At 46.4% G+C, this 15,861-nt stretch overlaps 1 protein-coding gene across 3 annotated transcripts in view; it reads right to left on the bottom strand.

Annotated features, from left to right (window-relative positions):
* The window catches only part of NEK6 (NIMA related kinase 6), a 47,938-nt gene that overhangs the window by 20,569 nt on the left and 11,508 nt on the right, over positions 1 to 15,861 (bottom strand). For all 3 annotated transcript variants that reach the window (XM_048966412.1, XM_048966413.1, XM_048966414.1), the window contains exons 2-5: positions 9,674 to 9,798; positions 4,238 to 4,378; positions 3,889 to 3,951; positions 2,050 to 2,160 (exon numbers count right to left, since the gene is read on the bottom strand). In XM_048966412.1, coding sequence (XP_048822369.1) covers positions 2,050 to 2,160; positions 3,889 to 3,951; positions 4,238 to 4,378; positions 9,674 to 9,766 — 408 coding nt within the window. In that variant the 5' untranslated portion in view covers positions 9,767 to 9,798. The remainder of the gene's footprint in view (positions 1 to 2,049; positions 2,161 to 3,888; positions 3,952 to 4,237; positions 4,379 to 9,673; positions 9,799 to 15,861) is intronic.

The raw sequence follows: 15,861 nt of genomic DNA, 5'->3' as shown, positions 1-15,861 counted from the left end.
CACAACCGTGCAATTCCCCAGGCAGCAAGTCTGACAGCTTGCAACAGTTTCAAACCAAAACTTGATAGAGAGCACAGAGGAATTACAGAGGGTGAAGGATAAAGCGTTATATACATGATAATATTATTTAATTTTCAGTAAAGTATTTAAGAGTGGATATGCAAGACCACAAGTGATAATTTTCCGAATGTCATGTCCAATAAGACTTGTCTGACATTTACAAGAGAGCCCCAACTCTCCAGTGGGTTATGCAGCGGCACTCCCTTACATCAGCTTTACAATTCCTCATAAATAATGCAGGCAACAGGGGCGTGACAAAGACAGTCCCTGTTTTTATCACTCTGGCACCTTCAGAGCTCTGCTGCTGCTGCTCCCACCGCCTCTCCAACATGAAAATCCTCACGTCAGCCTGAACTCCCCAGGGGCGGGGGAGCGGTGGTGCTGCAGAGGAGCGAGCAGCAAACCTGGCTTCAGCAACTCTGCTCCAACTGTGCTCAGGAGGAGAATTCAATTTCCTCCTGGTGTTAGTTGGTGGGTATTTCAGTTATTAAAAAAACAATCTAAAAAAACAGCAACAAATAAACATCTGAATTCAAATATTTGCATCACTGAAAGGCGACTTCTACGACTCAGGAAAGGCCCTGGGCATTCTCCCCACTCGTGTGACAAAGGTGTGGGAGAACAGACCGGATCAGGAGCCCTGGCAGAGAGAACGTGTGCTATGCTGCTTCCAGATACAAAACATGTCTGTATATAGGACACAAAAATAATTTTATGACAATTAAACAGCCAATTCTGACAGATGAAAAAATGTATTCATCAGTAAGAAAGGTTTTAAACTAACAGCTGAACAGTGGGGGGGGGGGGGGAAGCAAGTATTTCTCATGATGATTTCTGACAATTATGTCGGTAAAACTTCTTGTAAGCTAAGATTTAAGAACCAGACAAACTGACCTGCAGATTTAAGAACAACATTTAAGAACAAGACCTGCAAGGCCCAGGAAGACAGCAGCCCTAACTCTGCCCTCACAGCCCCACCTGTTACCGAAGGCCTTGGCAAACTGCAGGTTTCCTAAGAGCTGTTGGGAAAAGAGGAAAGGTCAGCATGGGAGGAGCTTGGTGCTGGGATCTGCCCCAACCTGGTACCTGGAATTCCTCATAAAGCTCCACTCTTGGCTGCAGGTAACTGCAGGTGAGGCTCTCAGCTCTCATTAAGGAATGACAGGAGGCTCTGGGTCTGCTCTGCCGTGGCCCAGCCCAGCACACTCACACCCCAGGCACTTCCCTGAGACGGAGCACATTTTCATGGGAAGTGTAAATCTAGCCACTGACTGTGGACTCAATGTGTAACTTGTTTGACAGCCTTTGGCCTAGTGCCTCATAGCTCTGCTGGCAAAGAAAACAAATCTGTTAATAAGATATTTTAACTGTGACAACAAGGAGGAGGAGAACTTTCCAAACATTCATTTATGATAATTACAGAATAATGATGGCAAAAAAACAGGTAAAACACTGAGAGAAGGTTGAGAGTGCTAACAAACATGATATAACACATCTGTTCTCACAAGGGATGTATGTCTAAAGATTAACATGTCAAAGAAAATATAAAAGCAGGTGGTAACAGCTTAACTAAAGCTGGTTTGCAGCGATACAAGTATTCCTGAGAGCAACATAAGAGAAGAGCAAGAACTTGAAACATTTTCTCAAACCCAAATCCCTGTTGCGAAAGTCAATACACTGCCTTGAATGTCTTCAGAGTGGCAGACACGCTACATGAACACCAAATCCAACAAGAATCAAGCGTCCCCATCAATCAGAAACGGGACAGATCAATGCCGTAAGGAACAGCATGCACTCACCACCCCACTCTGCAGCCTCTGCTTTGGGGGGGGTTGGACTGGGGAACTCCAGAGGTGCCTTCCAACCCCTACAGTTGATCCACCCAGGTCCTGCCTCCAGGTGAGCAAACCCCAAGGAGCACCAGCACAGAGCTGCCTCCTGGCCCAATGGCTGAGTGCCCGCAGCCCCTCAGAATCAACAGGTCCTTACCTTTATCATCTGGGAGAGATCACCAGCATCTGCCAGCTCCAGGACAATGTTAAGTTCATTGTCTTCAATGAAAGAATCCAAATATTTAATTATATTGGGGTGGTTCAGTTGCTGTAGACAGAGGGAGCGCAAGAAGATGAATAACAGTGCAGTAACAACTCAAAGATGCACAACCTGCATCATTTTTGTAATCGTTATGCAAAGCACTTGGTAACAGATGCAACTGCAAACCGTGCTCCGGGTTATCCCAGTAAAAAGTACGTGAGAGAAATTCATTTATCAAAAGCACAGCATAATAAAGTGTGTTTGGAGAGCAACACGGCCCAGAAGGAGGCGAAGCTGCTTTTCCTCTTGTAAACACATTTTTAAAGCAGCGTTCTGAAACTTGGTGAGCAGTGACACCAGACATACAAATAACCCAACAGAACCACAGAATCAACTGATTACAGCACTGCTTACTAAAAACAAAAGTAGAATTCAACTAAAATTTGATAGAAGTAAAATAACGTGCAAACTGCTTGCAGTACATTGGCCTACTTTTGCCATTATTTATGCTTACATATTTGTTTCTTGCTTTTATTTAAGAATAGGCTTTTTTCTCATGGTATCTTTTTACCATCAATGTTCCTTAAAAATGTGCATCTACTCTGACTGTTAATTTACTTGCAGACCTAAATTAAGAAACTTGCTCAAATTAAAATTTATCTTACTATTGTATATCTGAATTTCTTAAAATGGAAACCTGTGATTTCTTAGGAGAAAATGGAGAACCCAGATTTCTCTCCTCATTCCCTCTTGCTCATTTTGCATTACATTTTCTTTCACTCAAGCTCTTAGATATGCAGTAAATTCAGAAACTACTGAAGTGAGCATTTCATCTACTAAACAGCTGTGACTCAACCTGCCTATTTCAGGGGTTACAAAGCCAAAAGAAACACTGTTACAATCCATCATGCTAATCAGGCTCTCTGCATGCACATTAGGGATAGATTCTCCTCCGCGATGCCTCGACACTGGCGCACATTAGCACTAATGGGATCCATGTGCAGGCATCAGGAGAGGAGCATTCCCACCAGACAGAGACATGGATAAATAAAGCAATCGCAGAGCCCATCGTCTCTGGGCAATTTCTCTCATGTGTCTGTGCTCAGATACATCAGCCTAAGATCAGATTCCAGGCAAGAAAGCACCAAAGCCTCGAGCAGAACAGGTACTGCCAACGTGCGTCAGGACGCCTCGCGTCCATCAAACCAGCTCTCAGGGCACGGCCGATGGCAGAGCGCTGCACACTGCTCTTGTAGGTACAGCTAAGCCTCTGATTTGAGAGCTCCTTTCTGCCTTCTGTAGGACTTTTTGATGGGAAAACTCTGCTGAGCTCCCAGAGGCACCACGGAGTTCATGCAATCCAACAAACCTAGCTAGAGCCCTCAGCACCACGAGCCAACAGAGCACATCAAACCACCACAGCAGTGACAGCGACGGCAGCCTGTGCCCCTCCTGCCATGCTGGCACTTCTCTCTTCCTGCATTCCAGCCTCTGGTTTACCCCACACAACCTCTAACAATGCTTAGGTCTGAGTGGCGATAGCTATGAAGATTCATTTCCCTTCAACAACAGAAAATAATTAAACAACCTGCACAGTAATGATTTGCATATTAAACAAGATACTACGACGTATGCAGACTGTCAGTAAATACCCCTGCACTTCCCTTTCACCCTAACTAAACAAATTTTTTGGAACGTTGTCTGGTCTTCTCCAAGATATTGTGCAAACAAACAACAAAAAATGTCATCAGCTGGTGTTTTTCCTCAAAACAAATCGAAAAATAAAATTCTTACCTTCAAGAGGTCAATCTCTTTAATGCAATCTTGCCGAGCCTTGGCATCCATCATTTCAAAAATCTTCAAAGACAAAAAAGCAGAAGATCAAAGTGAGATGGTGACAAAATCCAAGAACTTATTCAACAAGGAACTGGTCTTTGCTTCCTGCCTTTGTACAGCATCTACTGCAGTGAGCATACACACATGCAGCCCGCAGACCAAAGATGAATGTTTTCTTTATTTTGAAGCCACCAAAGGGCTAACAATAAGGTAAAATAACCTTAGAAGCTGTAGGCAACGTTCCAAGCAGTGGAAGAAACAGCGCCATTCTGTTCACTACACAGAAAGACTGAATTCCAGTGCTCACCTGAACTTTCTTTAACGCCACAGGTTTTCTGTCCAGAAGACAAGTTGCTTTGTAAACTTCACTGAACTGTCCTCGCCCGATCTTCTTCTCTATCTGAAAGTCTGCCAGTGTGCAGCGATACGGGTACGACGTTAAATGTCTCTGTTGGATTTAAAACAAGTCACATCTTCAGCAGCCAGTCCCACACCCAGGCAGAGCCAGCCACAGCAGAATGCAGCTGCTGTAACCTCGCAGCCCAGAGGGGTGCAGGTGGGAACAGAACCAGCGCAGGTACAGCTGCCAGCCCAGCAACTTCTACCAGTGCTGCACAACCAGCGTAAGGATGCCTTACAGGATGCATTCCTTGTACCAGACTTAGGGCTCCACAGAACACAGTAACACACTACCCTAATGTCCATGCAATGCCTGCTAATTAAAGCAGGCACATAATTGGATATTTATCTCCAGGCCATCAGCAGCAGCTTTCTCAGTTTAACTCCCCTAAAAGAGCAAAACCACTCCTCTTCACATGACATGACACTCTGAGTAATTCCTTCTGAAACACCAACGCCACAGGTACATTTTTCCATCTAACACGACGAGCATTTCAGTACTTTGATACCATGAGAAATGGTTTTCGTTTCTCCAGACAGAGGACAGTACGATAAGAGCTTACTTTGCAGTTATGCATCAGGGCTGCTCGCACAGAAATGAGCAGCTCACTCCAGCATCTCATTGGAACTGTTCAGGGCTCCCCTCCCCAGACACAGCTCAGCCCCCGGTGCCCTGCACAGCTCCACTGCCCCTCAGCCTCCACACAGCTCCCCTCGAGTACTGTGAAAGTTGGAGATTCCTGCCTGGGAGGAATAAAGATAACACCTCTAATGAGACTTTATGAAGCAGCTACAACAAAATTTTCTCTTATGAAAGAAATTCATACTAGGATCAGGGATGGTACCTGTTTGCCTTTCACTAAATTGAGTGTTTACATCTACAGTGCCTAAGTGCAAATTAGTATTATAAGCATGTGCCAAGAAATATCTAGCAACTCCTTAACTTGAAAATGTAAATAAATGCTAGTCAAGTGACAGGATGTGTGTGTCCCCACCACTTGCCATGGTGAACAGCTGAAGTCTGCTTGCCACGCTGGAGTTAATGCTGGGTGACGACTGGACACCTCAGCTGATATGTTCTGGCATCCTCCAGGACTACAGCTGCACATTTACATATGCAATGACCTAGATTTGCATTCGCTATCACAACCTATCAGACCTAATTAAAATAATGGAGCTCTCATCCAGGCTGGAAGATGTTTGATCGCAGCACAAAGCAGAGAGCATGCTCAGGTCGGCCAGGCTGCAGCAGAGCTCCCTCCGGCCCAGGGCAGTGCCGCTTTCCCATGGCTATCTCAACTCCTGTGCTTTCTGCACTTTGATCTAAGCAGGTAACACGCATTGTGTTACACATCCAGCACACCTGAGAAACACCGACCGCCTCAGAGCTTCGCCCCCGAATCTGGCCTTAAACACACCGCACTTCTGTCATGACTTCTGACAGAGGGGTCTCACTATTTCCCCCAGGCTGAACCACTACAACACTCTGTAAAGAGCCCCAGTCAAAGAACCAACACCTCCTTGCTCAAATAAATCCTGACCTTTACTTCTGCAAATCTAAGAGGTTCCATCCACAAACTGGATGTACAATTGGATAACACCATTGTCTCCAGATCTCTCTGTCAAAGCTATTTTCTCATTTTCAGACAAATTCAGGCTCAGGGAGGTGTTCAGGTCTGTCTGAATAGTGGAGGACCATGAGCTATCGAGGTTGATGATAGAGCTCAAAAGAAAAAAAAGGAAAAGAAAAAACAGAAAAAACCCTGAAAAGCAAAGCCCCAGAACTGTAAAGACATTGAGAAATGTGGCTGTTTGCATGTTCCTGTTGGGGCAGCTGGAGGAAGGGGACAGGCTGGGAAGAGCACATTCTGAGACAAAGGCCGTTCTCTTTATCCACACAATGAAGTCTCATTTCTCTAGAACTCCATTAAAAAAAAAAAAGCCAAAGCTTAGAGTCAATTAATTCCTCATTCAAATAAAGAGGCTATTCATTTTTCAGAAAAAATGCAGAGATCACTCCAAGAACAAGCTATTCTGGACTACATCTCCAGCGTACACGCTCTCTTTTACATGTAATCAATGATGCAAAAGCAAGAATTTTGAAGCCCCCAGAAGTTATGGGGCGACAGCCCTCTGCAAACACTTCAGGGCGAAGTCTGCCTCAACTTTCAGCCTCCAAGCTTCTTTCTGCAAAGCAGCATCAGTAAGGCTTGGTAATAGAAAAAACAAAACAATGCAATAAAGATTTCAGCCATTTTATCTTGCACACCCCCAAAAAGACACACCAAAGCGGCAAGAAATTAATGAAAGGCAAATGGGAGTCCCTACCTACCAGATTATGAAGACACACAGGCAACTGCAGAGAACAGCATCAAAAGAAAGAAACAATCCTTACTCTCAACGTGCTTTTCTTTGATAGGACGCAGCTTCTACTCCTGCTTTCAGATTCTCAGGGCTGCCTGTTGCAGTGACACCAGCCAACCTCCTGGGCTGTTTTCCCTGGTGAGAGGCTTTGCTTCCCTTCCAAGAGAAGTACCGATACGCAGAGATGCTCGGAGACTTAACTGGCTCTCCTCACTCAAAGACAGAGAACAGAGCAGAGCTGCAGCCCCTCTGCTCTTGTGAACATGAGACCAATGAATTTACCTCTCTGTTGTTATTTGAACACTGGGGGAAATCAGAGCAGTCCTGAGAGCCTTCCCAGCAGCCCTCCCTGCAGCCACCAGCAGCAAAGCACAGCAAGAGGTGAGATGGAACCAAGACAAAGTCAGCAGAATGTCAGCATGCTGCAGAGCAGCACCTGTGGGACTGCTGCTCCTGGAGGGGTAGAACAGAACACCAGCCCAGAAGTACGTGGGAACGGCCACTGCCCCGTGCCTGAGTAAATGCCACGCATTAACACCAATTAATGACACGTTCAGTTGTTGGGCTGCATTCTGACTGCCGTGTGGAAAACTGCTCAGCAGTCTGCACAGGTGCTACGAGGTGCACCAGCCTTACATTATTTTTAATCAAGCTAAAAAACTGTTAAGGACTGGTTAATCAACAGTTAAAAGTCAGACACTACTGCCTTTCGATACTAATAAAAGCTTCTTTCCTGCAGAGACATGCAATGAAATACTCTTTAGAAGAGTAAAAAACATACTCGCCCAATTAATTTTCTGAAATCTCATTAAAAAATTTAGCCTGACGAAGTCATATAGTTCTGACCTGAATTTTAATTATCTTTACGCTGGATATAAGTTTTTTTTCTGATATTTGCAATGCATCATTAATTTTAAAGCAACTGTTTCCTTGCTTCTAAAGTGCATACTTCATCTGAATGACATTTACCGTAAACTAATTTCACCTTTAAAAGACATCTGTGATAGGAGATGGAGAAGCTTTAGCCCCTACAGCTGAACACACACACATTATAGGCAATGATTTACTATCAGCATCAGCATTTCAGAGCCTCTTTACGATGCCCCAAATTGTACCCCCAGATCCACTCAGCAACGCTTACCTGAAAAGAATTTCGTATACTTTGAGGCTGAAATTCCGGTGTGAATTTATGAGAACACTTTAGAGCAGATTGATTAAAAAAAAGAACTTCTGAGCTCACAAGAGATGAGGAAACTTCTAAAATATGGATTATCCTTCAAGCAGGCAGTCAAGTAATTACTGAAGAATACATCAGATTTTGCATTCCATGGCTTCAAAACCAGACTGCACTACAGCATGAGGTATCCTTCACCTGAAATGTTACCTACAAGTTAAAGTTTGCTGACGAACTTGGCTTGAATTTCAAACTTTTACCATCTCTATCGACAGCTATTTGTAGTAGTTCATGACAAGGAAAGAGAGAAATTCATACTAACGTGGAAATAAGCAAAGCAATTTGGAAAAACCAAAGAGCCTCTGCTGCTGGACGGCACATGACAGGCCATCTTATGCCATCAGCAGAGGGGCCTGCCCTGTGAGCATGACAACGTGTGTTCATTTCTAAACCACGCTTACTGCTTCTTTTAAAACAAACAAAAACATCTAAGCATGTCTCCCTAAAGTTCTAATCCTTGTCCAGGCAGACGATTTACTGCAAGAGTCCCACCACCACAGCCTGGCTGCTCAGAGCCTTGAGGGGAGGTTTCACTGCATGGAGACCACGCAGCAAAATGAGCCCACTCAGCATCAGCACAACAGCAGCACGCAGATTACTAGCTACTAATTACATTTAACTATGTCATTACAAATTCTAACATGTGCTCCAAGATGCCATGAACGTATCTGCTACACAGGAACACTTCCTAATCTTGTTCATGAAATAATTACAGGGGCTCTATCCTGCCAAATGAGGCAGTAATTAACCCTAATTGCTCAAAATGCAACTGGCTAATTCTAGGAGATTAATCAAGGGGATTCAATTATTATTAAGTGACTTAATATGACAAATTGCTACATTAGGAGAGGGGGGCTTTGCTCCATACGATGTATTTTCCAAGCAGTGCTGTGTAAGATGCACTCACTGCCATGCTGTACGTGCAGGCAACTCATCGTCATTGCAAATCCTTTGCTGGGCACAGACACAGCTTTCTGAACAACCCTTCCTTGCCCCAGGAGCCACCAGCACTGCTGGCTGCACGGCCAGAGCGCCCAAGCAGCATCCACGTGCCCTCCTCAGCACGGCCCCACGCCACAGCTCCAATGCTCTGCTATCAGCTTCTGCTTTCTAACTACTCTGCTCTAAAAAATAGCTTTGTGGTCTAAAAAAATGCAGAAAATACAGACCTCGTGATCCCACGAAAAGCCTCACTGCTGGATACAGGTTGGGGCTCTCTGCCCCAGTGCTGCAGGAAGGGAGGGGAGAGCAGGGGAACCACTGCCAGGCAGGGTGGAAACAGAACCCACCCAACACATTGGGGTAGAAACCTCCCAAAAACTCAATACAGAGACACAGAGCCTACAGCTTCACACAGAATGAACTCTGTCTGGTATTTTGTAACTACTTCTTCAGCATTTATTATGAAAGTATGCAAGGAAATAAAATATTATTTGTTTACATTCAAACATGCTTTTCTTTGTCCTTTTCTTTAAAGAATCAGAGAGAAAGCCAACGCAATACATGTATTTACAGGCTGTTTTAAAAATACTTGCTGTAAGCAAAATTTAAAGTGTTTCCTTTTTCTCTTATCATCATCAAAAATCGGATTCAGGAAACTGGCTGGCTGGCAGCATTTCAAACTGGATATGCCTGGCCTACAGACAGAGAAGGGGAAAAGAGCCACAGCGCTCAGAACCACAGAGTTCCTGAGCAGAGAAGGGCACAAAGGGCAGAGAAGGGAAGGCGAGGGCTGGCTGTGCTCACCTGCGGGTCGTGCTGGAAGTCCTGGCCTGGCAGCTTGCAGAGTGCGCTGGTCTGGTCCCCCAGGTGCTGCGGGTGCTCGTGCTGCCCCTCCATGCCCACATGCCAAGCGCTGCTGGACCTGCGGGCTGTGAGCAGAGAGAGCCATCAGCACACCAGCAATGTGCACTGGGACACCGTCCATCCCCTGCCTCCCTCCTCTAATGCGTGTAATTCCCCAAACCAGAGCAAAGCAGAGCCAACTGCCCCTGAGCAGCAGCTGCCAGGAGAGGACGAACCCGAGCGCAAGCACGTCTGCATGCAAGCAGACAGGAGGGAGCACAGCACCAGGGCAAGATGTGCCAGTGCTCCTGAGGGTGCAGGGCAAGAGCAGCTTCATCACAAACACTATGGGTGTAACTTCATAGTAAGAAATACAGCAGTTTATTCACTCTCTGGTACACCACAAAAGACTTAAATATGAAATCTAACAGCAGTGAGTGTCACTTCTGCGGACACCTTTGCCAGGCATCAGGAACTCACAGTGGATGCAGTGTGCCAGCTTCCAGCTGGTTCTGGAGCACCAGAGCAGTCCTTGCAAACCAGCAGAGCAAGCTATAAGCCAGCAGAACATTCCCTGTGCTGAAGCACAGTGGTACCCAGCCCCGGAAAATTTCCAAACAGACATACATTGCTTACTTCTAAGGCATTTAAAGCTCTTTGAAAATCTGAGGCATGCGCAATCAATGAGGTATGCATAGGGCAAGGAGAAGGCAAGCTCCCCCCTACATCACGTTTGTTAAGTGCTGTTTTAGGATCTGTATCTTCTAGTGTCCTGCAATACTTTGTATCTTACATTCAACATGAATTTCTGTGTGTTCTTCCAGAGATGGTAATACGTTCAAACACGGAATACCCAAAACTTCCCTTACGATTCTCATGCACTTGGTAAGCCAGGAATCACAGTTACTATCTATTTTGTTATAGACTCAACAGAGAGATATGAGAGACACACCTCAAATCATTTGGAAGAGCAAAACAATGCCCAAGTGCTACTCAGAGCCAGACAGTGCTCGAGAACAAGTGCACGCTCCATAAACCCACATCTGAAAGCGTGAGAAGGCCACTGCTGAGGACACGGGAACTGGAGCCTCTGCTCTGCATTACAGCCACATTACCCAGCAAAAGGCCACAGCAGGGAGAAAAGAATCCCCCAGAACTATCAGGCGGAGAACTTAAAGTAAGCTCATCAACAGTGAGGAGGCATCTCAGCAAAAAAACAGTTTCACCAACTTCACTCTGACATCACCCTTCATACCTGATGGAGACCAATCCAGCAGCCTCTCCATTTTAAGCACAAAGATCTCATTTGTGGAGTTCAGAGTCACGACACAAATTGAAACGTAACCTCATTCATGCTGCACACAGCACAGCAGAGAGCTGTGAAATCCAGCACCTCACACAAACCCCCCAGCATCGCATCCTGCACTTCCATCAGAGCAAGTTATTCCTCAGCAAGACAACACTGCGTGTATTTTGAGCTGTATTATAAAAGAGAGCAGAAGCCTGCAGGTAACAGGAAGAGACAAGCGCTTGGATGGGAGGTTCAAGAAGGATGCCACAACCAGCTCCAGTGCAGCTGCAGGTTTTGATGCCACGTGGCACTGTGACCTCAATGGGCAGTGCTGCTTCAGAGAACAAAGCCTTCGGTGCCACCCAACCCAAGCCCACCCCGGGACGCAGCCTGGCTGGGCTCCCCGCTACACAGGGGCACTTTCAGTGTGCACTGTGCTGCTCCTGCAGCAGTGAGAGAACCTGGCCTGGGAGCAACACAGCCAAGAAATGCACTCCCCACATATACAGCACATGCACAGTAACCACGCTGATCTCCTTTCCCATCCAATAGGATGCTCTAGATTTTCTGTGTGACTAAGGAATGCTATTCCTAGCTAAATATTCATCATCCACACACGTTCTGGGGGAGATCCATTTTAGAGCTGCATTGCTGCTGTCCCTAGCACTGACAAGGCAATGTTTAACAGCAGCTCCAGCATTTTCAGAACTTTGTTTGAAGAGTTTTGGCAAGCATTCACTCAGCAAGAGCACAACCTGATCTCATTAGTGTATTAATAGTGCACGCCTGGCATCTGAGCAATGACTAATTCTTAATTTAAAATGCAAAGGTATTTTAAATATTTGGGGGAGGGGGGTGAACGGGGAGAGAGAAAATACGATGCAGAAGAATTTCTGCAGCAAGTCAGGCTCAGCTCTTCTCACAGTTGTCAGCAGTGCCTGAAGTAGCCGTGCCAGACCCGGCCAGCAGCAGCTCCTGTGAGCTGCAGCAAACAGACGCACACGGCCGCAGGGACAGCTGCTGCAGGAGCAGCCCTCGGGGAAAAGCGCTTCTCAAGGCAGTGCTCTGCAGCTCTGCTGCAAGCAGGATGGTCGCTATCAGCACAACAAAGTCCAATTTTAGTTTTCCTTTAGTTTCAGGTATCTGATGATTTATTAGCAGCAAAGGTGAATACTTAAAAACGAAAAACGCGTCTCAATATCAATATTAAAATGTCCTATGAAACTGCTACTCTCTGTTACACTGCCAGAACTATCTTAATTATTTTATTATTAGTTATTTTAAGAAATGTCATTTCCTTAAAGGCAGAATGCAACATGCAGCTCTTTGTCATCTGAGGCTGTAGGCAGAGAATGCTGCAGTGCACCTGGAGCTCGGGCAGCTGCCCTTCTCATCACCCATCTCTAAAGGGATTCAGGAATTTGCAGTCTCAAAACCAAAAGGCACGTCCATGCCGTGCCAGGAAGCATCCGCAGCCTCACACTGACCCAACATGGGATCTGTGTCCTGCCTCAGGATGGGACTGGAGCTCAAAGAGTGCAGGTGGACACTTCTGAATGTGAGGAACCACCACCTGATCTGACACACATCCGGGGCGTTCCTGGGGAGCCCAAACTTTCCGGCTGCCACAGGAAACTCCAGACAGTGTCACTGCGAGGGCTGAGCCAAGGAAAGGCAGTCAGCATCTCAGGGCAGCACAAATTCATCAGCTGGAGAGTCTGGGTTTGATCGCTGTTTGTTTAAGGCGCTGCAGCTGGAAGCAAAGGAAGCAGTAAGAACCAAATATCAGCTCTGAAAAGAGATACACACAGCTCACATGACAGCAGCCCGCTGACACCTACGGGACAGCGTGTCCTCCCGAGCAGCAGCCTGGCTATTCTGGGCAGCTGGCAGCATGTGGAGGTGGCTGGGATCCTCACGAGGTCGGCACCGCAGGGCCCTTTGTGACGTCCAAAGAGGTGCATGCAGCGCACGGCACAATCCTTTTGGAGAGCCGTGTCACACAACCTGTGCATTCAGCTACCCCGTGGATTCCAACAATTAGCACGACACATTTCCTTGCAACTCATACAAGTACTTGAAGGAGGCACAGCACACCAAAAGCCATGGAGCTGGATGACTTCCCCAAGGAAAGCACAAGGCCCAGGGAGCGCACAGGTCCCACCTGTGAGCGGTTACCTGCAGCCCCACGTGATGCTCAGCCAGGAGACAGCATGCAACAACACTGCAACCCAGGCTGCTATCGGCTGGTGATGAGGTGTCCCTGTTATTCTTTGAAAGGTTGGAAGGAGGTTAAAAAAGGAACAGCGAGATTTTAGCAGCCTCTTCTCTTGAGGAAAATGGTTGTTTATACCTCGGCTCTGGGTTTCACGTGATCCAGTTTATTTCTTCAATGACAAGATCCTTTCCAGAAGCGGGAATGCTTCCTTTTTTGCCAACACAACAGTACCAAAATCAGAGGGAACTCTTGTCAACACAAAACACACCAGAATTCCCCGCTGCTGAAATACTGGCACTAGCTGTGCAACACATTGTGACCACAAAGGGGCACATCCTACGCTGCTGAATGTGCGGCCTGTGTCAATATTTGCAGAGATGTCAATGGTGGGGACAGTCTGTCTGCACCTGAAGCACTGGGAAAAAACAGCTTCTGACAACAACGGAAGGAATAGAAAGGCTCCCAGCTGGACCAGAACCCAACCTGCAACAAATTCATCTTCGAGAAAATGTACCTGAGCTCACTGAGAGCTGCTTTGCTTCTCCCAACAGAGCTGCACCCTTCTTGGGATGTCCCGGGACTGTGTGCACCTCCGACCTGCTGCAACGCCCCCCAGTATCATGACAGATGTACACAGCTATGTATGTATGTACGTGCTTTTCCACTCAGCTGCTCCCCCACACCTCCCTCTCCCAGTCCCCACACAGCTCTATCTGGGTACCCAGTGTAAAGCACAATCAGACACACATCCTCGCATCATCCCAGCCACCCGTGGGCATTAAACCACAGCCCAGAGGCTGCTGCCCCGACCCCCGCAGGGGGAGGAAGGCAGGGCCCACGCTGCAGGGCAGGCCTGGCTGTGGGTTCCGGGTCCCTGGGGGCAGAGCTGCAGGGTTTGCTGTCCCACCAGCACAGCCGCACCAGCAGCGCTTCCTCCTCTCCACTGCCCAATAACATTCTTTCTCTTGCCTGCTCGTAAAATAAATCTGTCAGGATGCTGTATGAGATTACCTATATATTTAAATGATGATCTTGGCTCATGATTACATTATCGCTGCAGTTCAGGGTACGTGCTGTACTGAAGGCAGCCCAGTCCTGAGAGAGTATTATTTCCGAGTGACTTTTATTGTCCATTATCTTACACCATTTCTGTCACGGCTGTGATGTCTGGTAGGAATAGTTCACAACAGAAATATCTCAGTCGTTAGTATTCTCATTGCAATTTAGGCAGATCAACCTTTAAATCTCATCCATCATACTGAAGAGCTTTGGCAAAGCAAACGCAGCCATGCACGCCGTGCAGAACCTCATTACAGGCTGGGTTCAGCCGCCTGCCCCATCCCTTCTGCAGCACCAGGTGACGCAGCCCTGCAAAGCCCCACTTCTCACTCTCCCTTTTGCCTGGTGGGAGGGCACGACCCGCTCCTCACAGCAGACTGCTTCTGTCTGGCGTGTGACAAACTCACTTGAACCCAACAATTAAACTTCTGACAGCGTTTCCAAAAGCAGGGAGTATTTACTGTAAATGCTTGACAATTTTTTTCCTCTCCGGCTCATCTCTCTCAGTCACCTTATGATGACTGGAAATTACCATAAGCAAATAGCAGTCTAACATCCAAAAACCCCTCGTGCTAACGTGAAATACACACCTGCCAACACTGGAAAAAAGCCCCTGTAAATACAAGCATTGAAGGAAAAAAACACAAGGAATACCACTGAAAGGCACAGGGCAGTGAAGCAGTACTGCATGGGGAGGACTTGGGAAGGAGCGCCCCACGGGCTGCTGTCCTACCTCCTGTCCAGGCTGCATTGAGAGGATTGAGGCACAAATGCTGCACAAATGCGGATGTGCCATCAGCCAGGAGAGTCAGAATCTTAGGCTCCGCATGAAGAGGAAACTGTATCTACATACACAGCAGCAAATGTAACAGAGCATGAATACAGCACACCTGCAGAGCCTGGGAAAGCATAAAATACATGGAAGCGTGAACAAACTCTTAAAAACAATATTAATATCACCCAGTTATGCAACTTTAGATTAGGTTTAGTAATGCCATCCATGACCAAAGGGCTAATATTCTATCTAATAAAATGCTATTCACTCGGAATGAAGTAAGCTCTGAAGGACGAAACACAGCAGGCAGAAATTGGCTTTCTCCATCTGTGGAACCAGGGAAGCTTCAAATGGCAGAGCCTGGCTCTGGTGCTGTGAGTAACTAAGCATCAGCCACCAGACACAACTAATAGTTGTGCTTCAAACTAAAACTGTCAATAGTTTTAAGTCCTAAGGACACTGTGCTGCATTTTTTTTTAATTAAAGTTCATGTGAATGACATTTAACAGATGATGTTTTTGAAGCCTTTCAGGTTATCTTCATCCAACTCATATGGGTGCAAGTTACAAACGTTCCAACTATGGAAACGACCTCCAAGAATGTAATGTTGAGATCCTAGTTTGCACAGCCTTAGCAGGCAGTAACAGAGTGCTTGCCTCCTGAATGCCCTAAACCCACCAAGAATGCTGCAGCAAAATGGCTGGGAAGCCCTACAGCTTCATGTCAACAACTGATATTCGTTAAATAAATGCTGTGACAGACACTGTAATTCACTGCTCCATACCCAGAAGCAAAATGACATTAAG

This window comes from Lagopus muta, chromosome 19 (assembly GCF_023343835.1).
Source record: "Lagopus muta isolate bLagMut1 chromosome 19, bLagMut1 primary, whole genome shotgun sequence".
Classification (NCBI taxonomy): domain Eukaryota; kingdom Metazoa; phylum Chordata; class Aves; order Galliformes; family Phasianidae; genus Lagopus; species Lagopus muta.
Note: the sequence above shows the minus strand (reverse complement) of the source record. Positions and strands in the feature narration are given on the sequence as shown.